The sequence below is a fragment of the Struthio camelus genome, chromosome 21 (assembly GCF_040807025.1).
Source record: "Struthio camelus isolate bStrCam1 chromosome 21, bStrCam1.hap1, whole genome shotgun sequence".
Lineage (NCBI taxonomy): Eukaryota > Metazoa > Chordata > Aves > Struthioniformes > Struthionidae > Struthio > Struthio camelus.
In genome coordinates, this window is record NC_090962.1 from 6,682,089 (window position 1) to 6,708,100 (window position 26,012).

The 26,012-nt window shown below is 51.8% G+C and overlaps 1 protein-coding gene across 5 annotated transcripts in view; it reads left to right on the top strand.

Moving 5' to 3' along the window:
• Nucleotides 1–25,184, top strand: part of DISP3 (dispatched RND transporter family member 3) — a 111,415-nt gene extending 86,231 nt beyond the window's left edge. For all 5 annotated transcript variants that reach the window (XM_068915769.1, XM_068915770.1, XM_009671438.2 and 2 more), the window contains 20 exons: nucleotides 7,828–8,764; nucleotides 10,468–10,687; nucleotides 12,328–12,464; nucleotides 12,917–13,051; nucleotides 13,348–13,508; nucleotides 13,892–14,031; nucleotides 14,779–14,924; nucleotides 15,659–15,820; nucleotides 16,239–16,400; nucleotides 16,896–17,018; nucleotides 17,643–17,779; nucleotides 18,452–18,633; nucleotides 19,062–19,192; nucleotides 19,302–19,477; nucleotides 20,764–20,890; nucleotides 21,700–21,845; nucleotides 22,191–22,350; nucleotides 22,736–22,849; nucleotides 23,869–24,035; nucleotides 24,685–25,184. In XM_068915769.1, the coding sequence (XP_068771870.1) occupies nucleotides 7,837–8,764; nucleotides 10,468–10,687; nucleotides 12,328–12,464; nucleotides 12,917–13,051; nucleotides 13,348–13,508; nucleotides 13,892–14,031; nucleotides 14,779–14,924; nucleotides 15,659–15,820; nucleotides 16,239–16,400; nucleotides 16,896–17,018; nucleotides 17,643–17,779; nucleotides 18,452–18,633; nucleotides 19,062–19,192; nucleotides 19,302–19,477; nucleotides 20,764–20,890; nucleotides 21,700–21,845; nucleotides 22,191–22,350; nucleotides 22,736–22,849; nucleotides 23,869–24,035; nucleotides 24,685–25,047 (4,017 nt within the window). In that variant the 5' untranslated portion in view covers nucleotides 7,828–7,836 and the 3' untranslated portion in view covers nucleotides 25,048–25,184. The remainder of the gene's footprint in view (nucleotides 1–7,827; nucleotides 8,765–10,467; nucleotides 10,688–12,327; nucleotides 12,465–12,916; nucleotides 13,052–13,347; nucleotides 13,509–13,891; nucleotides 14,032–14,778; nucleotides 14,925–15,658; nucleotides 15,821–16,238; nucleotides 16,401–16,895; nucleotides 17,019–17,642; nucleotides 17,780–18,451; nucleotides 18,634–19,061; nucleotides 19,193–19,301; nucleotides 19,478–20,763; nucleotides 20,891–21,699; nucleotides 21,846–22,190; nucleotides 22,351–22,735; nucleotides 22,850–23,868; nucleotides 24,036–24,684) is intronic.
• The last annotated feature ends 828 nt before the right edge of the window (nucleotides 25,185–26,012 follow it).

Sequence of the window (26,012 nt, forward strand, 5' to 3'; positions counted from 1 at the left end):
CAAAGGATTTGAAGCAATGGGAAGGGAAATGCAAAGAGCCCAGAAAGAAAATTAATTAAGGCCTCGTTGCTGCATTGTTTTGTTAAGCAGGAAAAGGAAAAGATGATGTGCCTGGCTAATAATGGTAGAGCCAGCCCAGCCACAGCTTAAACCAGTGCTTTCAAGCATGTGCAACTCTGGGCTTGTGTCCCACTGAGACAGGTTTTGCTTTGTCTCCTCAGGCCCAGGTTCTGGCCGGTGGCTGAATCTAGCCAGTATTTTCAGAAGTATCTCGGGAGGTTCAGGTTTCAGTGCCCAGTCTGAGGTGCTGGAAAGCAGCTCTGCAGAGAAGGACCTGGGAGTGCTGGTGGACAACAAGTTAACCATGAGCCAGCAGTGTGCCCTTGTGGCCAAGAAGGCCAATGGTATCCTGGGTTGCATGAGGAAGAGTGTTGCCAGCAGGTTGAGGGAGGTGATCCTGCCCCTCTCCTCAGCCCTGGGGAGGCCACATCTGGAGTACTGTGTCCAGTTCTGGGCTCCCCAGTCCAAGAGAGACATGGCCCTACTGAAGAGAGTGCAGCAGAGGGCTTCAAAGAGGATGAGGGGACTGAAGCATCTCTGCTCTGAAGAAAGGCTGCGAGAGCTGGGCCTGTTTAGCCTGGAGAAGAGAAGACTGAGAGGCGATCTCATCCATGTGTACAAGTATCTGAAGGGAGGGTGTGAAGAGGATGAGGCCAGCCTCTTCTCCGTGGTGCCCAGCAACAGGACAAGAGGCAACGGGCAGAAACTGAACCACAGGAAGTTCCATCTGACCAGGAGGAAAAACTCCTTGACTGTGAGGGTGACAGAGTACTGGCACAGGTTGCCCAGAGAGGTAGTGGAGTCTCCTTCGCTGGAGATATTCAAAACCCGCCTGGACGCGGTCCTGGGCACTGTGCTCTAGAGGACCCTGCTTGAGCAGGGAGGTTGGACTAGATGATCTCCAGAGGTCCCTTCCAACCTCAACGATTCTGTGATCTGTGTCCTGGGCCTTCTTTGCTTTCCTGGAGAAATCCAGTGGGAGTGCAGCACCTCTGAAAGTCAGACCTCCAATTAGCGGCCCAGAAACTGTGCCTAATACCTCCGGTCTGCTTCGTTTTCCCCACTCATGGATGGCAGTAAGACTATCTGCTTTGGCAGAGGGCAGCACAAGGTTTACTCCATGCACTCAGTTACAGCTGTGTTGATGAAGGGAAAGCAGGGACCTGAGAAAGCCCTTTCTGCTTGTTTTGGAAAATGATCTTTCCAGACTAACCTTAGTGATCGAACTGCAGAGCAAAATTCTGGGTTCTGAGTCTCAGTGCTGCTGTGGAACACAGCTCTAGAGTGGGTGTAAATTAATGATGCTCTCCAGCGCTTTTGCACAGCCAGAGCTATGTACAGCATTTTTCAGTGCAATGGGGCCTGGCAGGCACTGTGCCCATCCCCTTGATCAGCACGGGCCTCAGCTGTACATCATTATGGAGAGGTGGCTGTTCACTGGAGCTGAAAGCTTGTAGGTTGATTTTTTTGCAAGCAAAAATCCCATTTCTTTTTCTTTTGGAGAAACTTTAGTTAACAAAGGGGCTGAAAGTTGCCTTCAGTAGAGACTCCAAGAGTTTTCAGGAATACAAATAGGATCGCAGAATTGCTAGCTGTGCTCTGAAAGCTTTGCCTGTGGAAGAAACGAATGTGAAGTTTAATTATTTTGTCAATGGGAATCTCACATATTACAGAAATTGTCTTTCCCTCCTCTTCTACCCTTGTGCTTTCTTCCCTTTTCTGTTTCTAGCTTGCTGGTGCATAAGGCTTCCTTTTTCCTGTAAGAAGGAACAACTGAGTAATTGAAATGGAACACTAGTGAGGATTTTTAATCTGAAAGTCTGCATTAATTAGCCAAGTTGGGTGTAATTAGCTTCCTCATCTGTCACTGCCTCTCCTCAACTTATCAATGACTTTCTTCTCTCCTAGCATTCACCAAAAAGGAAGGACTTTGTCATGTGGGAGCTGCATGGATGTTAGCCTGTTGGGGTATGAGTGAGTGACAATGCCTGCAGGGCTCCTGGGGTCCAAGCTGGATCCCGCCTGCTGAAGGCAGGGGCAAAATTCTTGCTGCTTTCAAGACATCCCATGTTTGGCTTTGTCTATTCTGTTGTGTCAGGCCCAGAGTAGGCATAGTTACTCCTGCCCTATGCTCCCTAGCCCTGCTGTACCTTAAACGCTTAACTTATTACTCCAGTCAGCTGGGCACATTGCAACAAGGCATCGGGGATGCTTAGGCTGATTGGCGGTTGTATAGAAGAGGGGGTGCAAAGATTTAGGGGCTTAGAGGCCCAGTCTGCCACTGGTTTCTCTCTGACAGCTGCCCAAGGAGGGATGGGTGGAGCCTCCTCCATCAGGCCCCAGTGGTGCTCGTGGCTGTGGTGCTGCAGTGCAGCTGCCTGGTGCTCAGGGCAGGGAGGGGTTCAGATCTGATGCACTATGCTCTTCTAAACAGGAGTGCCCACTAGCACTGATATATAGTCTTGGCTAGGAGACCTCCCTCATCCTCCTACTAGTCACGTCTCCACACCGCTGCTGTGGCCTTGAAGAAGCAAACCAGGTTGTCATCCGGATCCTGGTGGATCCTGGAGTTATTGGCCCTTTCTGTAAGGCTGTGTGTGTTTGTACAAACACAGGGCTGGAAGATGTGAGTCTCTTCATTGCCACATGCCTCTTTGCTACGATGGATTGTCTGAACTTGTATCTTCTGACCAGGCTTTGTAGGTGTTCTGGGAGGATGCTAAAACGGCTCAGGAGTCCCAAGCCCAGAAAACCGAATGCTAAGGGAGGAGGCTTTTTTCTATGTACTGTACTGCAGACTCCTCCTTCCTTTTCTCCTTGAATCCCCCCTCCTACCCTCCCTTTCTAGCTCAGTCAGTTTTCTACAAGGTCTCGCAGAGCTGAGCTGTGCTGCTGAATCAGCGGCTTGCTTGCTTCTCCTTCCTTCCCTTTCCCTCCCCATCCTCTGGTGGTTCTTTGCTGGCTGAACGAGCAAGGCAGCGTGGGTGAACGCACACCAACACCAGGCCAGGGGGTGGATGAGCTTGGATGAATGTGAGCCGTGCAGGCTCAGCTCTGCCAGGGGTCTGTCTGTGTCCTTCCCTCCCTTTGTAGCATGCTCTGTGTAGGCAGCTTTGCAGAGCCTCATAGTAAACTTCATCCATGCACTGGTGGCAAGGGGAAGGGAAGGGGTGCTCAATATCCCTGCTCAGATAACCCCACATCTTCCTTGGGTCAGGAACCCAGGGGAGACCAGCCCCTCGCTTTGCCCTGGCTTTGCTCTGTGAGCTGGCCGTCCAGTGCGTGCAATCTGCCCATACAGCCTGCCTTTGCCTGGGTGGGCAGGAGCCGCTACAGGCGGTGAGTAGGCTTGAGGAAGGGAGAGGAGGGGAGGGATCGTGATGGAGAAGCCGTGCAGATTTTCCGCAGCTCCAAAGCAGACTATGGGGTGCAGGGTTGGGCTGGAGGAGAGAGGGAGCTGCAGGCTGAGCAGCTGAGAGGCAGCTCAGGGCTGTGGCTGCATTTCATTGCTGAAAGGTCTCCTTGAGACTCCTCTTTTGCGGGTTAAATCAGCAGTTGTTCAGCTGCTGCCTGACTTCCGGTGCAGCCACTGCGCTCTTTTAGTCCAAGCAGCTGGTTCAGGTTCTGTCTTTCCCGGGGATCACAGTGGCAGCCTGGCCCATTCCCACCACACAGCTACTCAGCGCTCGTGCATTCCTGGTGGAAACCCATAAGAGCCTCAGGAGAGTGGGAGCAGGTCCCTGACATGGGGCACCCTACCCCGTCACTGCAACTGTGGTTTTTGCTTCCTGCTTTCAGTCTGGATTGGAGCTGTCTGTAATGAGGTGTCTGAGGGTCCTGGCAGCTCCAGCTTTGTATGGCCAAGCATATGACTCTGGAGGCAGGGGCGCTTTGTCAGACGGAGCCTGCCACTTAGAGGGTGGTGGAGGTTTGCAGTCAATGTGTGCAATTACTAACCACTTTGCCCAGTTTCCTCTACCTTTTCCTCCCTTAATGGGAGCTCAACCTGTAGTAGCACCTTAAGTCTCAGCCAGCAGCCCTCTTTGCAGGATGTTCTGCCACCTTATCAGGTCCTGGCTGTTTTCAGACCAGGAGAACCTCTTTGCTTAGGAATCGGGGCAGTGCAGGGGGATAACAGCCCACGAAATCTGAGTACCTACCCTGGCAGGCTGAACCAGTGCCTCTTCTCCAAAGCAGCAGATCCAGGGCAAGCTCCTAGGAGTGATTTCATGCTTTGCTCCTTCAGACCTGGAGCAGGCTTAGCTTGCACAGAAGTGAGACAGACCTTTGATCAGGGCTGCAGGATTAGATCCACTGTGCAAATTCTGGAACTGAAGAAGTAACTGTGCCATGCTTCAGTGCTGGGAGTCCCTGGATAATACGGGAAGTGGTGGAGGGAAAACAGACCAGTCCCCAAGTAGAAATCAAGCAGAGAAAATGCATTTCACTCCCCTCCTGGCTGGTTTCAGGGTTTATCTCCCCTGCCGATTCAGTTTGCCATGTTTTGGCTGGGATAAGCTTTCATCCTGACCCAGGCAGGATCTGACGAAGGTGGTAAAGCCAGATGAGTCCCAAGGGCAATGCTAAGTGAGCTGTGTCTGGCTTTGCAGCCGCATCATGTGATAAACTCTCTTTTGAAGGGAGTTCAGAGCAGTGGCGGAACTAGGGCAGGATGCAGGCACATGCTCTCCCTGAACAGAGGGAAGCAGTCGCTCTCAGGGACAGCACAGCCCAGGTGACTTCCTCCTCGCCTACTTTTTCCTGCCCTTGCTCTTCTGCATGGACGAAACCTTGATCCTCCTAGAGCCCTGACCCTGTGGGTGTATATAATCTTGAGCTTTTTCTGTTATCTGCTGTGCTGGAGTTTATATCAACATCAGAATTTGTACCAGTCTTTGGTTAGAGGATAACATCCCTTGGCCTTCATACATTGTGGGTGCCCCGCTGTTATATGGCTTTTGCAACCGCTAAGAGAGTGGATGGAAGAGTCAGAGATTCCTGAGGTCTGATCCCCTTCCTTGAGTTGAAGATCTAGGTCCTGGACAAAAAAGATGGCATGATACTTTTTCTGCTGCCTTATTACTATCTCAGTCTTTCTCCGGTTTCCCTTTCTTATCACGTGCAGGCTCTTCTGTTTCAAGATTACAATCTCTTCCCCTCTCCTCAGTGGCTCAGTAAATGGGAAATGATTATGGCTCTTCTAGTCCCCTTTCCAAAAAGGGAATACATATGCCTGATTGGGTCTTGCAATAACTCTGGCCTCTTGAAGGGGAACCCAGGCCCATAAGAGAAAAGATAGCTGGGTGGAGTAGGAGGCAATTGCATGTATGTACCAACCTGCCCAGATGGGACAGAGCAAGGGTTGCATCTGTGTTTTGCAGCACCAGTCTGTACTGTTGGCATGAGCTGAAGTTGTAGCTTGGTGGTCTCATCACCCTCTAGATGCAAGTAAGGTTCAACAGCCGTGCACACAGGTATGTGTGCCTGTGCAGTCAAGGTGGGGGAAAACCTGCACACCCACAGCAGTTCTGGGCAGCATCATCAGTGTGCCCTTGGCTTTGCCCCAGGGCTAAGGCTCATGCAGTGACACATGGCTGTTCAGGGAAACTTTCAGATGTGCCCTGGCTGTCTAGGATTATGCATCCTGAATATTAAAGACATGTTAATGGAGCCTAAAACCAGACAGCTTCCTCCTACCCTTTCTGGAGACTTTGAAGAGATACCCCTTTGCCTTGTTCTTCCCATCTAACAGTACCACATGTGAAGGGGGGAATGACAGAGCAGAATTTTGTGAGCCATCTTCCCCGACCCTATCTCTCAGCCTCTCAGGGATGCAGAGGTCTGCCAGAAGCAGGACTGTGGCCATCTGCCATCAGTAGTGCCCATCTGTTTTTGCACTGAGACTGCAGAGCAGGAGGAGGACTCAGCACAGGCTTTCCTATGCCCTCCTGTGCAGCTCTGGGGAGACAGGGGGAAGCCAGGTGCCAGGGGTGGGAGTCCCCTCTCGCACTGACAGGAAGGGTGGGCTGTTCTGAGACAATTTCAGTTGCAGCCTGTAAAGCCCCTGATCAGCTTTGGTGCTTCCCTGCTCCTGCCCGCAGCAAGGTAGGAGAGTAGCAGGGAGGCCGGAGGTCTGGAAGCAGAAGAAGCCAGCGCAGAGGACGTGCTCTGCAGGCTCTCCAGCACTGTGTGCTCTGCCCAGCACACCAACGCAGATGCTGTCAAAACCAGAATAAGTCCCGTGGGAGCTGCTGTGGCCAGTGAACAAAGCCACTGGCATCACTGGGTTGACCAGAGCCAGGGAAGGCTGCTGTGACCCAGGGGCCAGTGCACATCTCTGTTCTGCCAGGGAACACCTATATCTCATTGCTTGTCCCCTCCGCCCCAGCTCTGCCAGCTCGTAGGTCTTCTGAGGAACTAGAGTTAAGGGGTGTTGGCAATTCATCTTCCTGGTGATAGAAGTCCTGTTAAAATAGAAACACTGTTCAGGAGCAAAGCTCTTAAAGTGCTTCTGGCCTGTGTGTAAATTGCTTGCAACCATCAGGGTCAAGCAGCGAACCGAATTCATTCGTTCAGGGAGGGGGGCTCCAGGCTTTGCTGCAGAGAGTTGGCACAGGGAGTGACACTTGTGGGGCCTGGGCTCTCTTCTGGGCTTTGCTCTCGGGGAGCACCACCTGCGGCTTGCCGGAAGGGGGCTCCTGGGTGACACCCAGAAGGGGCACGCGGGAAAGGCCAAATAGCTGTGTGCTGGCAGCTCCCCTGGCGAAGCAGAGCATCTCCCAGGGAGTCTTTCCTTCCTGCCCAAACATGAGCTGATCAGGGAAAAAGTTTCCTTCCTCCTCATTCCTTAGTGACAACGTCTATTTTTACATCCTGGTTGTTCCATACGAACTGGGAAAACCCACTCCATAAACAATGGCCTGCCAGGGTGGGAGGAAAGTGGGGCTGAGGTGCTCTGCGCAGCTGGGCTGTGTTGAGCACCAGTGGGCTGCACCTGTCTCCAGGAAATGAACAGGACTTTTGTGGGAGATCACTGCCTGACCGCCGGGATGTTCAGCCCTTCCCCTTCCCGCGCTGGCGGTGGTTAGCCCTTCAGGGAATAGAGCAGGGTCACAGCCAGTTCACCACGAGAGTAGGTATGTGCAAGTGCATGCGTACGTGTGTCTCTGCAGGCGTATGTGCCTGCACATCTGGTTCTGGATGTGTGTGCACATGCAAGCTCTGTAGGAAAGAAATACTGTTCTAAGTATCTGGAAGAAAATCTACTCTCGGCTTTAGTGAGAGGAGGAAAGGGTCCCTTGCATTTTTCTTCTGATGGCATGAACTGCTCCCGGGCATGAGAATCAGGTTAGCTATTTAAATGTTCTTGCTGCTGTGGTCCGAGGCAGGACTGAGCGGGATGAACTGCAAATCCCCTGCCGTCTCTGTGCCTGACATTCCTGGAGTTGCACAAAGCTCTTTCCTGCCAGAGCATCGGGCTCTGGGACTGTGGTTTGAACTTTTCCACTCTCCAGTTTCTCTGAGGCTGCTAGGCAAGGTGTGGGATGTGCCCTGATAAGCCCCTTCTTTCAGTGGCTGTAGCAAATCTGGAAGGCCCAAAAGGAGCCAGGCTTTGCTGCCAAGAGTGCAAGGCTGCGAACCGGAGCGCGCCTCCCTCCCTGGCTCTGTGGCTGAGACCCTTTTGTGACTGCTGTGTATGCATGACCATGCCTGGTGACCCCCGGTGCCAAGGCCTTGCTGACCACCTTTCTCTCCCACTTTGTGCAGGCACTGGACATGGACACGGAGGACGACCCCTTGTTACAGGATGCCTGGCTAGATGAGGAAGAGGAGGAGGTCGCCTTCAGCACACAGAAGAAGCAGGAGGGTGCCCTGTTGTGTGGGAAAAGCCCAGGGAAAGTCAGGCCTCTGCATGTTATGCTGCCAGTGACTGGCTTCTGGAATATTGTTGGCTGGATATTTACCAACCCGTACTGTGCGGGCTTCATCCTTTTCCTGGGCTGCACCATCCCAGCTGTGCTTGCTGTTGTCATGTTCCTCCGCTACCCAGCCCTGGACATTGACATCTCCTACAACGCCTTTGAGATCCGTAACCACGAGTCCTCTCAGCGCTTCGATGCACTCGCCTTGGCCCTCAAGTCCCAGTTTGGGTCATGGGGCCGGAACCGCCGGGACCTGGCTGACTTCACCTCCGAAACCCTGCAGAGGCTTATCTTTGAGCAGCTCCAGCAGCTTCACCTCAATGCTTCCCACCTTGGGGGTACTGCACGGGCCAAGCGTGGCATGCCAGAAGGCAGGACTACCTCCCCCAAGCCCCATGCCCACCTAAAGGTGGGAAACCAGACTTCCCGAGTCGTGAGGGGCGCCCCGCGCTGGGACTACTCCAGCACTTATGTCAGTGCCAACACACAGACACATGCCCACTGGCGCATCGAGCTCATTTTTCTGGCTCGGGGGGACTCTGAGAACAACATCTTCACCACTGAGCGCCTAGTTACCATCCATGAGGTTGAGCGCAAGATCATGGACCACCCTCGCTTCCGGGAGTTCTGCTGGAAGCCCCATGAGGTCTTGAAGGACCTGCCCCTGGGTTCCTACTCCTACTGCTCCCCTCCCAGCTCCCTCATGACCTACTTCTTCCCTACTGAAAGAGGAGGAAAGATTTACTATGACGGCATGGGACAAGACCTTGCTGACATCCAAGGTAAGCCGTGGGCGAGGGCTGACATGTTCTAGGCACACACCTCCTGTGTGTTGAGGCAGTCACTTACTAGAGTGCAGCTAAGATGGGGGCTGCCTTGTGCAGAGGGGAAGATGCAGCCATGATTTGCTTTGAGGAATTGGCTCTTCTGCACTAGAGCCCCCTTTCTACCTTTTCGGCAAAGCCCCTTCAACGCTAGTGGTGGGTCACCCAGGCTTTGAGAGGGACAAAAGACGGAGAGTGCTGCATGTTACACATGCCTTCACTGGCCATTGGCCCCTGTGAATGACCATGACTGGATAGAGCCATGTCAGGTCTTGGACAGACGATGGGGGTGAACTTCCTTGCCCCAAGGAGCAGATGAGAGAGGTCTGTGGGCTGCTTTGGAGCTTGAGAGGCAGCTTGTGAGCTTCTGGCTTGTGAGTCACCAGCTAGAAAGGCTGCTGTCAGAGGAAGAGGGGGAAGGCCCTGGCTCCTCCTTCTCCCAGCTCTGCACCCTGCACGATGCCCCTCCACTAGAGCAGAGGCTCTGGATGGTGAAGAAGAGGTGAATCATGATGAGTCTGTGGGTGTGATGTGGCTGTGGGATGAAACCTCCATCTGTCTCCCAAGCACAGGCTGCAGATGATAGCTGTCCAGGAGCCATACGGGGAGCAGGCAAGGGATTAAGTCCATCTGCTCCAGTGTGAGTAACAGCTCTGCTACCGAAACAAGAAAGAGCCTAGTTTCTGGGTCTTTCTAGCCTGGCCTCAAGGGAACCTGGATTTTGGGGAGAGAGGTGCAGTGTCTCTTACTCCGAATTGGCTGGACCTGTTCTTCATGGGGTACTTGAAGAAATGGAGTCTCCTTATTCTCTCTCATCCCCCTGATCTTCTCCTGCATGTGTAGATGATCATGTTACCATAGTTCAGTGACTTGCTGCTTGCCACACAAGCCCTGGAAATGCTTCAAGTGCATGCTGTTTCCCTGTTGGGAATGAGAGGTCAGCGCGTGTGCCTTCCTTCAGTGTTGGGGTAATCACTGTGGCTGTCTCTTGGCTGTAACCCCTGCACTTGCAATCATTTCTGTGTGTTTTTGCTTGTCAGCATGCACAGGAATGCAGGGTTCTGCCTGAAAGGAGCTGAGAAATTTTTTGCTGCCATGCCATAACAAAGATCAATGGTGATCATAAGTTGTATGATACATGATGGTGCTGAGGGCACCATTTTTACAAGCACCTCTTTGAGGAGTGTGCTCCCATCTCCTCATCCCTGACACCAACAGGTGGCAAAGCTACCAGGGCACGGCAGAGCCAGGATCTCTCACCTTCCATGGGAGACGTTTAACCCTTGTGCTTCCTGGCATGATGGAGCAACTGTTAGCCCAGTTTAAGAGAGCTAAGTGCGTCCAACAATGGTGGCATTGAGGAGGGTGTTTTGTGCATTGCTGTTCTGGGGAGCTGTGGCTCAGATCACAGTTGCGGTGGAAGAGGCATTGCTGGTGGGGAACTGCATTCAGGTCACATTGCATGCAGAGTCACAAAGCAGCAGAAGAAGGTGAGTCTTTGCGATACAGCTTTGCCCAGCTCTCTTTGCTCCCTGGAAGGCATCAGCAGTCAGCAGCACTCTGAAAGACAGGATCATTCCCAACTGTGCCTAGCTAGACCTTGTGCCTTTCCTAGTCAGCTAAGCAGGAGCTAACAGAAGTGGCGCTGCTTTCTCCCGCAGGGTCCCTGGAGCTAGCCATGACCCACCCTGAGTTCTACTGGTACGTGGACGAGGGGCTGTCTGCCGAGAACATGAAGAGCTCCCTGCTGCGGAGCGAAATCCTCTTTGGGGCACCGCTGCCAAACTACTACTCAGTGGAGGACCGCTGGGAGGAACAGCGCCGCAAGTTCCAGAGCTTTGTCGTCACTTACGTGGCCATGCTGGCCAAGCAGTCCACAAGGTGAGGGCTGTGACAGCCGAGGCAGGTGCCTCGCTGAAAGAGGGCGAGGGCAGGAAAAGACAGAGGTCGGGGAGGATGGTACTTGCTATTGCACTAAAGGAGTGGCAGGAGTAGGCCTCTCAGGGTGTGCATGCTTTATCCTAAGGTTTATGGAGGTCAGACCTATCTGCCCCGCTCAGACCCTGCAGTGTTGAGTCTCACCTGGAAGCTGCCAGGCTCAGAGGGTTTGGCATGCCACCTCAAACTGCCAATCAGTCTGGAACAGTAGCCAAGGTGTTACGCTCCAGTGGAAGGAGAGAAAGTATCTTCTTCGAAATTGGACTCTGGCACAGTGCTATGCATGAGGGTGGGCAGCGTATGGCAGAAAGCCATTCACGTGCTTCCCTTCAGTGCTACAGCAATGTGCCAAAACCATCAATAGAGACAATGAAAGGGAGCCAAAGATTTATTCCGGTGCCTGCTTTTCTGCTCAACCCCTGTATGGCACTGGGTCTGTTTGCTTCCATCTCACAAGCCCAATGTTGCTGGCTCCAGCAGAGCTCCCCACGCCTGGTCTGAATTTGGCTCCAACTGGTCCAATGCAGGGGGTGAAATGGCCCTCTGGTAAGGCACCTCTCTGAGGGTCTGATTCTGTTTTTGCTCATGCCAGTGTAAATCCTTCTAAGTGTTCAGTCGTTAGACAGAGGGAGGGGTGGGGGGTGTCAGAGCAGAATAAGTTTCAGGAAATGCAGGCTTGTTTCACCCTGGTCTGTATGGCTCTGGTTGAATAGGGCTTTGCTCAGTGCTTGTTGGAGGGAGTGTGAAACAGAGCTAATAGAGAATGTGCCTGTTCACCACAGGGTAGCTCACTATGCAGACAGCTGGGGAAAGGCAGCGAGTCCTGATGTCAGTGTAACTTCTTGGTCTCCAGCTCTCTACTGTCCTGAATCTCAATAGCTCCCAGAGCAAAGGGACACTGATCTTCAAAAGCAGAGTGAAATGCAGCCAGCCCTTGTCAGCCCTTTGCAGCACGCAGCCGCTAAGCATCCTCAGCAAGGGGCAGGCAGAGCGGGTTGCAGTATTGGGAAGCCGAGAGGGGATCGGGGCCAAGGCTTGGTTCGGAAGCCTGGATTCTTGTTGGCTCCTATAGCGCAGGGCTATTGTACTCCCACTTAAATTATCTTGGATAACTTCCTCTCAGAGCCCGCTTCCAGAAGCGGAGGCTGGTAAATCATACAGTTCTTGATAGGCTCTCACTCTGCCTGCATCCGCTAGTTATTACCTTTGTGCTTAATATAATAAGCAATGATTAGGATTCTAGATAGAATTGGCTTTGGCGGCTTCAGGAGCTATTTGCTGACAGCAAGAAGTCTATTAGTGCCATGGACCCAATATGCACTGGAGGAATTTTAAAAATATTAGTCCTGCTCTTTTTTTTTTCCCTTCTTGTGCAAACTTCACCTCCTAACATCCCTCCAGCAGCAATCTAGTTCAACTCGCTCCCACTCGCTCTGAGTTGCTTCCGCAGAGAACTGCCAAGTTTATTAGATCCTCCTTTGGCCCAAGAAGAGACAACGTGCTTTGCTAAATCCCCTGGCTCTTCTCCCTTTACACTCAACTCTGCCTACTCCCCTTCCTAACTTCATATCTTCCCACCCCAGCAAAGTCCAGGTGCTGTACGGAGGGACGGATTTGTTTGACTACGAAGTGAGGAGGACCTTCAACAATGACATGTTGCTGGCCTTCATCAGCAGTAGCTGCATAGCTGTCTTAGTCTACATCCTTACCTCCTGCTCAGGTAGGCCACAGTCAGAGCTGCCCAGCTCTCAAACAAAGCCAAACGTGCTGTGACTCTGTGCCCACGTGCAAGCCCTGGGAGAGGCTTCAGTGCTCTGACCCCAGCATGGCTCTACAGTACAGCAGCATGCAGAAGGTCACCCAAGTCTGTGATTTTTTTTCAGGACAGAGTTTACAGGCAGGGCTTGAGGGAAAGCTCATGTGAGAACAGGAGTGAGATGTAAAATCCCATCTTGCGAACTCTGGTGTAAAGCAGAAGTTGTTTCACTGATGGGGCGTATGGGAAGCGTTCTCCAAGCTATACTCCTGCATTCCTGAGGCGTTCTTTCTCCACTGCAAGCTTCCCCCAGCACACTCCTGGGAACCAGTGCCCCAGTGGGGCAGGGGGGAGGTGGATATTCTTCCTGGGGGCAGCCAGCAGTGGTGTTTTTCCATGTTGCTTTCCTCCTGCAGTATTCCTGTCATTCTTTGGCATTGCCAGCATTGGGCTAAGCTGCCTGGTGGCTCTCTTCCTGTACCACGTCGTATTTGGGATCCAGTACCTGGGCATACTCAATGGTGTGGCTGCCTTTGTCATTGTGGGGATCGGTAAGCACATCCTTACACAAACCTACCTGTTCGGCCTTGCCATAACTCCTGCCTGCAGTAGAGAGGAAGGTGAGAGTGGCACATGCAGAATGAGTTTTCAAGCCCTTTCCCCCTATTCCCTGTAAGTGGATGATTTGCAGGTCAGATGCTCAGGGAAAATGAGTTTTTACCTTCTCTGAGCTGTGCTGAGTTATCTAGTGGTTGATTTGGCCCTGTATATCTAGGTTTGTCCATCTTAGCACGTAAGTCTCTGGTGTGAGGAAAGTTTCAAAGTCTCCCTCCTTTTTTTCCGCCAGGGGTTGATGATGTCTTTGTTTTCATCAACACCTACCGCCAAGCCACCCACCTCAAGGACCTGCGACTGCGTATGATCCACACTATCCAGACTGCAGGAAAGGCCACTTTCTTCACTTCCCTTACCACAGCCGCTGCATATGCTGCCAACATCTTCTCTCAGGTACACTGCAGCTTTGGGATTTTGGGCTTTGTTTCTGATAGAGGGGGAAGCCACCAGCGCTCTTTCTGCCCTCTCTTGCAGTGCAGGGACATGCCATGCTTGCCTCGGAGGGCTCTCTCTCACCCGTTGTAAAGCAGTGAGCACTCTATCTGTATCAGCAGCAAAGGCAATATTTCCTGTGCCATTGATCAAGCAAGATCCAGTGGCTGTTGGGCTCCAGTTCAGCTCTGCACCTGCCAGGGTTGCTGACTACTGTAGTTGAGGGCAGCATGAGCTATTCTCAGGTTGCTCCAGATCTCTCCTTCCTCTGGTATGCCGTCTCTCCAGGCCTCTCACGTGAGCACTCCTCTGATCCCAGCTCCATGTTCTCTCTCTTTGTGTAGATCCCAGCTGTGCATGACTTTGGGCTCTTCATGTCACTGATTGTGTCCTGCTGCTGGGTAGCTGTGCTCTTCACCATGCCAGCTGCTCTTGGAATATGGACGCTTTATGTGTCCCCACTAGAGAGCTCCTGTCAAACCAGGTGAGACCTGGAGCCTTCTTTTGTGAGTGGGAAGTTATTTGGAGCCCGTGGCCAAGGCAGCGTGCAAATTCCTGCCCATCTCTGCCATCCTCATCCCCTTCAGGCAACTTAGCTCAGCCATACCCCGTTAGTCTGTAGTGGAAGGGAAGTTTAACTTGTGCCCTTCCAGATCAAACCAGAATAGAAGGGCCAGGTTACAGTCTCGTTCCCTCTGGTGTATGTGTAGGTGCCACCCAGGAGCCAGGGTCTCTGCGATGTCAGTGATGTCTCTTTTTCCAGTCCCATGGAGCACTGGAGCTATCTGTGTCCTTAGAGCACGTACTGCACAGCCAGATCCTCAAGCTGTGGAGAGCTGCCTCTGAGCACAAGCAGCGCGTGCAGATTTGTATCTGGAAGTCAGCACCCTTCCTGTGCTCTTTAGCAGTGCAGGTGACCTGGCCTGATTTAATTCATTAGCAAGGAGATGAACTGCTGAAACTCCTGTCACTCAGCACCAGGCCATCGTGGCTCAGCCCTGCCCTGTGTATCCAGCCCAGCCCTCTGCTGCTTTGCCATTGCAGCTCAGCCCCTGACCTCTCAGCACTTAGCAATGGAAATTGCATATGGTACTGCCCGTGGCTGTCTTTCCAAGTTAATTGGAGCAGGCTGTTGCTGCTTTTCTTGTTGCTAAAGGATCCTGTTGGTAGCTGTTTGCGGGGTACATGGTGTACAGCCCGTGCCTTTGTCTCCTTTCCTTCCCCAATCCAGCTGCAGTCAGAAGTGCACCAGAAAGAGTGCCTTGCACCTAGCTGAAGATCTCTTCATTTCCTCGGAGGCCAACTCTGGAGCAGGCCAAGAGACACTTCCCTATCTGGATGATGACATCCCTCTGCTCAGTGTGGAGGAGGAGCCTGGTATGTGCTTATTGTGTGCTGCCTTTGGGGGGACCATGCTGTCCTGTTCGTCCTGGAGTGTCTTTCTGTCCTTGTCATTGGTTCATGCCTCAGCTTCCCTACTTTTAAGATGGGGATAGTGCTGTCACAGTGCTGCCACAGTGCCATTCAGAGCACTGTGTTTGGGAAGCTCGCAAGAGAACACTGTTATTCTCCAACATCACCTCCTCAGAGCATCTCCTCCCTCATGGCAAAGAGGGCAATGTCTTGCCTGAAACCATATAATCTGGAAAAAGAGCCCAGAAATGCCCTTATCGCTTGTTAGCAGCAGATATTCCTTCTAGCCCTGACTGAAGATAAAGGTACTTATGGCATCATAGTGTGTTGTACTGGGCTTTTAAAGCTTTCTGGGATCTCTTCCTTTTAAATCCCACAATGGGAGTGTTCTGGGCAGTGGGCAGCCTTCAGCCCCAGCAGCAAACTGGAACCAGTGGCAAATGGGTCCATGGCCAAGGGCCCCGTCAGCCCACAGCAGTGCACAGGCCCTCTCCCTGCAGAGCAGGCTGAGTTGCTTTTGATACGCAGCTATGCTCTGCAAGCCACTGCCTCTGCCTGGGTCTTGCTCCGTCTTCATCAGCTTGAGTGAGTTGTGCAGCACCTTGCTCAAGAAGATACTGTAAAGGAGAGCAGAAAGCTACGAGTGACCTTAGCATGATGCTAACCACTGAGGCTGCCTTTGATTTTTCTCTTTCTAGTCTCCCTGGAAATGGGTGATGTGCCCTTGGTATCTGTGATGCCAGAGAATCTGCAGCTTCCGGCAGAGAAGAGCAACCGGGGACACTTGATAGCCCATTTGCAGGAGCTGCTGGAGCACTGGGTGCTGTGGTCTGCGGTGAAGAGCAGATGGGTGATTGTAGGTAAGGAAGGAGGGGAGATAATCCATCTGCATGGATTTTAAAGGGTTTGACAGCATCTTGATCAGTCTCTAAGCTTGCATTATTAGTGACAGGAGATTGCGTAAAGGGACGTGATAGATGGCTTCTGACCCAGTGGATGAGCGTCCCCAGCACAGAGGGTCCCTAAGAGAACTGCACAAGGAATTCGGATACTTTTCCATCCCTCTGTTTTCATTCAGATCTGGAATGGCAGGTCCTTATGGGGGGTTTCTAGTCATGGGGCTTATAAAGAGAAAGCCCAGCTGCCAGTATACTTTAGGGGTTGTTCATTTCTTCTCTTGAAAATAGCAGGTTGCCTCCATTCCTCTGCTATCTGGGTATGTCCTGAGTGCAAGGTGCATGCAAGGTCCCACACGCTTATCAGGGCTTCTTCTTGCAGGGCTCTTTCTCCTTGTTTTGCTCCTGTCCGTATTCTTTGCTAGTCGCCTCCGTCCAGCTAGCCGTGCTCCAGTCTTGTTCCGGCCAGACACTAACATCCAGGTGCTGCTAGACCTCAAATACAACCTGAGTGCTGAAGGCATTTCCTGCATTACCTGCTCAGGTGAGAGCGCTGGTCCCCAGGCTACAGCGGGTGCAGTCTGGCCCAGGCCCGAGGCTGGGAGTGCTGAAATGTGAGGTAGAGGCCTGAATCTTTCCAGTATCTAAGTGCACAGATCCCACTGAAGGGAGGAGCCCACTGGGAGTGGAATGGTGGAGTTCCCTGTGGGAATGGCATATTTTGAAAAGTTGCTTTAGCGAGGATCTGGCTGCATGTTTCTGCTAGAGCAATTCCTTTATAGTCTAGGAAAACCGACCACTCACTTCTCTGGGCAGCTCTACTGCAACACAGAGTCAGGGAAGGATGCTCCTTTTACACACAGGAGACCATCCCAGTGACCAGCTGGGGGTCTGTGGCTCTGTGTTTCTTGCTTAGGGTTTGGTGTTGGATACGAGAGTCCCTGCTGTTTTTGCTACTCAGGGGAGTTGTGTGCATATGGCTGGCAGGTCTCTTGTAATGCCATTCACCCTTTAATCCCTGACTAACCTTTTGGGACAGGTTTGTTTCAGGAAAAGCCCCACAGTTTGCAGAACAACATCCGAACCTCCTTGGAAAAAAAGAAGAGGGGCTCAGGGTTGTCTTGGGCAAGCAAAGGGAGCATAAGTGATACAGGGCAGCAAGGTGAGTGGGATGTGATGGGATATGACTTTGGCCATATTTGAGTCCAGGGCCCACGGGTCCAGTCAGGTGAAGATCAAATCATATGTCCTCTGAATAGCTGGTTGGGAATAATTTTATTCAGGTACACCTCTACTGAGCCCTGGCTTGATGCTGGACATAAGGGGCATCATTACTAGCCTCCTTCCCCTGAACGTCTCCTGCTGTGTGGAACAGGTCCCTGTGACCGAGGTGGCAGCACAGTCTAGTGACAGATCTCTCTGGTCTGCCCAGTCTGAGCACAGGGTTAGGAGCTCAGAGCTTTTGCATCCCAGTCCCATTTCACAGCCTTTTTGGCAGGCTGTGAAGAGAGTAAATTCAGCCTGCTTTTTCAGGGGATTTTGAAGATAAAAGAGTTATTGGGCCAGATCCTAAGTTGGTGTGAATCAATAGAGCTGCAGGCTTAGGATATATTTGTGAAATCCTTTGAAAGATGTGCTGTGCTGCTAGAAGGCAGAAGCTGTGCCTGCTGCCCCAGAGGAGACAACACACCAAAAGACTCTCCTTTGCTGCTGCTGCCCGTTTGTAGGATTTACTGATGGAGAAGTGCCATTAACTCTCCTGCCCCCACTGTATTGTTTTCTGCAGATCTCCAGGGCACTGTGTATATCTCGAAGTCCAGAGGCAAGGGAAGACCAGCCATCTACAGGTTCTCGCTCAACGCCAGTGTCCCTGCCCCCTGGCAGATGGTGTCAGCGGGAGATGGGGAGGTGCCTTCATTCCAGGTGAGTCAAGGGATCTTGGACTCCTCTACCAAGAGTGCAGCACACAACAGGTGAGCACGAGAGCCTCCTGCCTCTTCACGGGGCTCTGGGTAGCACGGGGTGGAATATGCAGGGTATTGCAGTAAGGTTGCTGAGAGTGATGGCATTGTGCCTGGCAGCGGTAGAGATTAGGCCTGGCACTGCCACAATACTGGGCTGTTGCTGTTGTGTGACTGTCAGCAATGGGAGCAAGAGTGTGGATACCTGTGGGGATCAGATGGGGCCTGGCACCCTCAGCCAAGCTCGCCCTCTGCTAGAAACTGCTCCTGAAACAGCTGGATTCCTGCTGCCTCCTGTCCATTCACAGACAACTGGTGAGCAGGCAACGCTGCTTGTGCACAGACCATGTTGGACACATACCTACAGGGGAACCTGCTTTCAGATCTCCCTCACCCTGGGCAGGAGCCACCGTCCAGCCTATGGCCGTGGAGAATGGGGGTGGTGAGGGATCCTGTTAAACAGCAGCCATTGCTGGGAAGGAGGCAGGCTGGGGACCGGCTTGGTTTGTGCCTGCAGTGCTCATTCTGTGTGGCTGTGCCAGTGCTCAGGGAGGAGGGGAGTGTGTGATGCTAACATGTGACAAGCTGCAACCCTGTGGAGTTAAGTGTCTGTTTTCATTAATCCATTGCTTAGGTGTATAGAGTGCCTTTCGGTAACTTCACCAGGAAGCTGACAGCTTGTGTGTCCACAGTAGGGCTGCTTAAGCAGACGAGCCCCAGGAAGTGGATGATGACCACCTTGTCCTGTGACACCAAGAGAGGCTGGAAGTTCGACTTCAGTTTCTACGTGGCCACCAAGGAGCAGCAGCGAACGCGGTAACCCTCCAAAACCCACTGAGGGCCAGGCAGCAAAAACAGCACGGTCAAACAGCTGATAAGGGGTGCCTGATGTCCAGTGCCAGTCCTGCCCTCAGTTGGTGACATCCCTGGAGGCCTGGCTTTGGTTATTTTGCAGGCCCATAGCATTATTGATGTGGCAAAGGCCATCCAGGCTCAGGGCTGTGACTGAGGGCTTCTTTGGGTGGCAGAAACGAATTGCTGATTTTTGGTCTCTCCCTTACCTGCCTGAACTCTTGGCCTGAACAGGCAGCGTACAGTACACAGTGGCTGGGGATCCAGATCTGGACTTGCTCATCTTTTCCTTCCCTGTGTCCCTGAGATTCTCTCCAGTGCTTTCCATATGGTGCTTTGGGCACACCATCTTTATCACCTTTGGTCCCCCATAACGAACTCTGTTTGCACAGGAAACTGTATTTCGCCCAGTCGCACAGGCCTCCTTACCATGGCCGAGTGTGTGTGGCACCTCCTGGCTGTCTTCTCAGCTCTAGCCCAGATGGACCCACCAAAGGCATCCTTTATGTTCCCAGTGAGAAAGGTAAGCTGATGAGGGCCTGTTCAGCCACGTCTGTTGCTTTCTGGGCCAGAGAGTCAGTTGGTTCTTTGCCTTCTTCTGGTGTAACCATCCTTTCTTCTGTATTTGACAGCAGCACCCAAAGCAAAGCTCTCAGCTACTTCTGGATTTAATCCTTGCATGAATACTGGCTGTGGGAAGCCAGCAGTGAGGCCACTGGTGGACACAGGAGCCATGGTGTTTGTGGTGTTTGGTATCCGAGGGGTTAACCGCACTAGACGCCCGGACAACCACGTCATTGGAGACATGGTACACACACTTTCTGGCATGCTGAACAGGCATGCCTGGGGTTGATGAGTGAAGGAAGATCTCCCTGGATAGTGTTTAGTTAGTCCCCACAGCCCAGGCAGCATGGTCCAGCAGTCTAGCCAGATGGAACAGCAGAGATGGCAGCAGTGGGATGAGCCAAGAGCACGTTTCTGTTTTAGCAAACTAGCAAATAATGGAGATAAGAAGCCAACTGCTGAAATTACTTCAGACTTTATAGATAGAAAGTCCCTTTCTGAGCACAGTATCTCACCTTCTAATTTTGAGTCCAAAACTGGCTTTCCTGAGGATTTTAGAAGCAAAACTACTATCTTGAGCTCAGTGTGGAAACCTCACTACAAACTCAAGATCCCAGTAAATGCTATCTTTCTGTAATTATTGTTTATTCTGTTGTGAGATATTAACATAAAAAGTAAAAATTGACTACCGTACCAGGGAAAGGTTCCCGAATGTGACTTGTCCAGGAACAGCTTATTCCCCAAATCTGATACCTTGACAGATTTGTAAAAATAACACAATTATGCTTAACTGCTATGCTTGTCTGTTCTCCTGACAAATGCATGTCAGCTTCTTGCAGTTCTTCCTGCCTTCTGATTTGGGGGAACTGGGCAGAATCAGCCTTTGCCCATTTCCTCTGGAGGGAACAGCAGGAAATGCAGGAAGTGGAGTGGGCAGAAAGCTCGAGTTCAGCACTGGACAGTGCTCGATCCGCAGCTTCTCCTTAGGCAGACCCTAATGGCTCTGGCATGGCATGACAGCCATGCACTCATCAGTGCTTCCCTCATCCAGCCTGAGCTTTTGGCATAGTTTCTTGCTGGGTTATCTGGTGAAACAAAGACGTGTGATGGGTTTTTTTTTTTTACTGTATAACCTGAATAGTGACATTGGTACAAGTCCTGGTGTGGGCACAGTTCAAAAGTCCATTGGTGAATGAACGTGGCTGAGCTTTCTGCTTCCCCTCAAGGAAAAGAAGCACATTCATTGGATAATAGGATAATTCAGGTTAGAAGGGACTTCAGGATGTTGTCCAGTCCAACCATCCTAGGGCAGCGAATGCACGCTGCAGGTGTGCCTGTAGATGACATGCGGATAGGTTTCCTGTGCAGACAGAGCTTGACCCTGTGGGTACGAGAGCCCTCAGGGTGTGCACATCAGAGCTGGTTCCAGGCTGTGTGCCCAGGAGAGGACTCCGTTTCTGCCTTCTTGTGTCAGTTGCCGTGTGTGTGCCTCACGTGTGGTGCTCTTGTCGTTGTGTCTCCTTGTGAAAGGGCAGCGTTATCTACGATGACAGCTTCGACCTCTTCAAAGAAATTGGCAACCTGTGCCGCCTCTGCAAAGCCATTGCCAGCAACACTGAGCTGGTGAAGCCAGGAGGGGCTCAGTGCCTGCCCTCTGGTAGGTAGGACTAATGCCAGTCACAAGGTCCTTGGGGGTGGATGTTTGTTCTGATCCTCCAGTCTGAGGAGGGTGGCTGCTAGAGGTTTTAAACTTTAAGTTCACATCTTGATGAGGTAGGGAAAGGAGAAATGCCAGTCAGTGGTAAATGCAGGCAGTGCAGGGAGGAGAGGTGTTTCTCAGCAGCCACCTCTCCTAACCCAATGGAGAGGAGAGCAGAACTGAAGCCTTTCTTTCCAGTCATAGGCATTGCTGGTGATATCCTCACAAGCTCTTGGGTAAGCGAATCTCTTCTTAATAGCTCCTGGGTAACCAGCAAACCACACCTGATTTGGGTGTCCTGAGGCTCCTCTCTGCCCCTGTGGCTTCATGCCCCCACAACCAGTGGTTCTCCCCCAACTCTAGAGGTCACAAAGTTACCGAGCTGGGTTTAGGGAGGGAATATGGGCTTTAGGCCAAAAGCCAACCCCACACTTTCACACCTGAAGAAATTCCCTGCCAGGCCAGGCAGACAGCTCCTGTGCTGACATAAGTCAGTGCTTGCTGTTGGTACCGCTTCCTGAAGGCTGGGGACAAGCAGTTGTGTTTGTGTCCTGTTGGGTGCTGATGGCACTGACAGCCCTCTCAAGCTAGCAGCAGTTAAGGGCTCTGGTGCTGAGACCCCAAGTGCTTTGGCAAGTCACAGATGCAGGATGAAGCAGCTGCTGCTAAGTGTGGCCTGCAGCTTTCTCTTGTTTTCTTCCCCCTTGCTCTCATGTGTTTGCATTCCCTGTCCTGTCCTCCACTCCTTGCTCTTTTTTTCTCTCTAGGTTATAGCATCTCCTCCTTTCTGCAGATGTTGCACCCTGAGTGCAAGAACATCCCTGAGCCGAACCTGCTGCCTGGGCAGCTCTCTCATGGGGCAGTAGGAGTGAAGGATGGAAAGGTGCAGTGGATCTCCATGGCGTTTGAATCGGTGAGCACATGGCATCACCATATCTCCTTGTGACAGTTCATTGTGACTTCTTGGGGTTTAGCTGTACTTTCCCTGCACTGGCCACTTCCATTTGCAGCTGTAATTTGCTGCTTCCTAGTGCTTGTTCCTTCTTGCAGACAGGTGATTACACTTCACTCTTACCATGGGAGCTTGGGCGAAGAGCTGGTGGCAGTTTGCCACTCTGCCACTGCCAGTTCTGCCTGGTGCTGCAACTCCATCCATCTGGCTTGTTCTGCCTCTTCCTTGCCATGTAGACCCTGCCCGGGGAGCAGGACACAGGAGAGGTGAGCAGGACACAGAAATAATCCATTCATCTTCTTACAGACAACCTACAAAGGGAAATCTTCCTTCCAGACATATGCCGACTACCTGAAATGGGAGACATTCCTGCAGCAGCAACTCCAGCTCTTCCCAGAGAGCTCTGCTCTCCGGCATGGCTTCCAGACCTGTGAACACTGGAAGCAGATCTTCATGGAGATCATAGGCAAGTGACTGCTGTGTTTATCTCCCCGAGGAACCTCTGACGTCCTCTCTGACGTACCTTCACTGCGCTCTCCTCCATCTTATGGACAAGTGTTATACCTCTAGGCCCTTACCATTGCTGTGCAAGCTCCTAAGCCTGTTTGGCTCTGCCTCAAGCAGCTGACAGTGTCGAAGCCCTAGGCAAAGCCCAGAGAAATAGAGAGGGGAAGGAACTCTGCCCCGCTCACGTGGTGGGCAAGAATGGGACTCAGGTTGCTTTTCATCCTCTTCTTCCTATTTGCCCTAGTGTGATTCCTTGTCTGCCTTGTCCCCAGCAGGGTCACAGTGTCCCCCTCGTCCCAGCTGTCACCTTGCAGGATGCAAATTAGCTGGCTCTTTTCTTCCAGGAGTGCAGAGTGCCTTGTATGGTCTCGTCCTCTCGCTGGTTATTTGTGTGGCTGCTGTGGCAGTATTCACCACTCATATCCTCCTCCTGCTACCAGTGCTGCTCAGCATTTTAGGTAAAAAAAGCAAACAAACAAAAAAGCCAACCCCAATGTGTCAAGCTTTCCCTTGGTCTGGCATTACTGGACTGTGGCACTGAGTCTCTGGTGATTTTTTTTTTTGAACTCAAGTGCTCTTAACCCTGTGTAAACCCTTTTGTCTTTCCTGAACTCGATCTTGATTTACGTGGGTGAGTGGGAGAAACTCTCAGAATGTAAGGGGACCTCGCTGAGAAAATAGATTTTTGTATCTAGTTCCCAGTGCATTTTATCTACACAGTCCCTTCTATTTGTTTAAATATGGGTTTTAGCTACCCAAATTTCATCCCTGCCTGCTATGTATAATAATGTGATTAAGTCCCACATGCTCTGAATAACAATTATACTACTTCCCAAGGATCTGCACCATGGCTACTGTTTCCGAGCAGTGGGAGATTTTAAAAGCTGAATATTTTAGTGGTTTTGTTAGTATTTGAATCAAATTTGTAAATAGCCTCCCTCTCCCTGGCTGGTGATTTGACGATATTATGGACTAAGTGTGTTGCTAAACTTCCCTGTTTAAAAATCAAATCTATCATTTTTAAACCACTTAGTCTCCCACCCATGACTCACAAACAAATATCACTCTTGCCTTAAAAAAAAAAAATGCTGTGCATGTGTTCAGCTTGTGCTTGATTCCAGCAAGCAAAACATAGGAGCGTCTTTCCTGCAGTGCACATGTGCACATATGCACACTTCCTTGGGCTTGGATTCATTTAGCAAGCGTTAATCTGGATTGGCGTCAGTCTGTTGATTTGCTTGATATCTCAGTTAGGTGCTTCCCTATCGCTGGCCAGTCTGAGCACCTTATTGAGTGGTCCCTGTGGCCAGTGGAAGGTGTTTGCTTCTCTGAACCTTGTACCCATTCCCTCCTACCCAGATTGGCTAGGGTGCAGACCTGCAGGGGTGCATTTCCAAACTTCCCTGTCGCTGATCTGTAGGGCTGGGGTTTGAGGCAGAGTCCTTTTAAATTGTCTAATATTACCTTCTTCCTGCAGGTGTGGTCTGCTTGGTGGTGACCATCATGTACTGGTCTGGCTGGGAAATGGGGGCTGTAGAAGCTATTTCCCTCTCCATCCTTGTTGGCTCCTCTGTTGATTACTGCGCGCACCTGGTGGAGGGCTACCTGCTGGCAGGGGAAAACCTGCCGCTGCACCAGGCGGAGGTGAGCTCTGGGAGCAAGAAGCAAGGGGGGATGCATTTTGCTACCCTCACAGCATGGCCGGGCTGTTTGCTGCTTTCCCAGCTGACTGGTCAGAGGGATGTGAGCTGATATGCCTGAGCACAGGGAACCCAGCGAGGGTTCTCCCCACGTGGTTCTCTCTCTTGCTGGCCACTGGGCACAGCTGTGTCCAAAGAGAGCCTCCTTTCATGCCCCAGTGGAGGCCCTCCTGCTCTGGGATGGCTCTTTCTCCTAACCTGCACAAACTGGTATGCCTTGCTGTGCTGGACCTCCAGGCCCTCTCCTGCCTTTTTAACATCTTTTCTGTTTTTGGGAAGATGGAGAGCACAAAGGCTTGGAGATCTCTGATCCCAGGTATAGCGTCTGCCTTTAGTGCATCCGTTATGTGGCCCCAGCAGTCAGCCTGATGTAGCTGAAAGGAGGAACTGATGGGCTGATTTTGCTTCTGCTGGATGTTAACCTCATGGCTGTTTGCCGAGTGCGCTCTGGGATGCATGAGCCATGAGATCTGCACTCATGCAGCCTCTTTGTTCTAGCCATGAGCTAGAACAGCCCTCTCAAAGGCTAAACGTTAGTGCAGCCCTATGTGCTCCTCCCTACTCCCTCTTAACACTGCCACCCCTTCTGCCAGGACCCTACAGCATGCCGCCAGTGGAGGACGATCGAAGCGGTCCGTCACGTGGGTGTGGCGATTGTCTCAAGCGCCGTCACCACAGTGATTGCTACCGTCCCGCTCTTCTTCTGCATCATTGCCCCCTTCGCCAAGTTTGGGAAGATTGTGGCCCTCAACACAGGAGTGTCCATCCTGTACACGCTAACTGTGAGCACAGCCCTGCTAAGCATCATGGGGCCTGGCACCTTCATCCGGAGCAGGACTTCCTGCCTCAAGGCCTTGGCAGGGGTGCTTCTTGCTGGCCTGCTGGGTCTGTGCATCTGCTTTGCCCTGCTGAAGAGTGGATTTAAGATCCCTTTCCCTAATGGGACAGCCCTGTAGACCCTATGCCAAGAGCTACATGCTCTGTCCTCTTGCTCACTTTTGATTTCTTTTTTTTTCTTTTTTTTCTTTTTAAAGGATATCTTTTGTAAGAAAAAAAAAGAGGAAAAAAAAATCCTTTTTCAGAAGTTTTTCAACTCCAGATGCACTTTATTTTCTAATGGGTTTTGCTCTAAACTTGTATTTATTTCAGTAGTGATGGATGGATGACTGACAGTGAGGGCTGCCCAGGGGATACCTCAGCCAGAAAATAGCAGGGGAGGAGGTATCCTTCTCTTCTTAATTTTCTTTCTGCTTTGCTTTTCTTTTTAAATGAACAGAGTTTTCTGGAACCACAAAGGTAAAGGGAAGAAGTCATGTAGGCCATCTGATCCCTTTCAAACTCCTTCCCTTCTTCACCCTCTTCCTCTTGGCCAGGGTCAGTGTTGCAGCGATGGCTCTTGAAGTGATGTCCTGCCTCCACCCTAGGCCTGTGCCTTGCCACCTGAGCCTTTGAAAACAGCAGTGAGCTGATGAACAGGCATAGGGCATGTTGCTATCTGGACCCCTTTGCCATGCCTTGTGCTCAAGCTAGGCCAGGAGTGAGCTCATTGGACAGGAGATAGGTTTCTAAGCCAGCTCTTCTGAGGGGTCCTTGGGGGATCTGAACTGGAGATGTTGGAAGGCACCTCCCAGAGGTGCCTGCGTGCATCATTAGCAGGGGGTGCCAGGATGCATGGCTCTCCCTCTCCTTCTGAAGGGACAGTGTACCTCTTGCTTCCCCAGAGGAGAGATCCCCCTGGAGCTCTCGAATCTGGGAACAGCCATCAAACACCTTTGGTGCGCTTAGCAGCCTGCCCACCAAGGTAGTAAAAGTGCCCAGCCCCTGCTCCTGTGCTGCACGTGGCCTCACCAGTCTCTGCGCCTGCTCTTCATGGTGGAGAGAGAATGGAAGTCCTTCAGCTCCCTGTAAAGCCTTCTGCTCT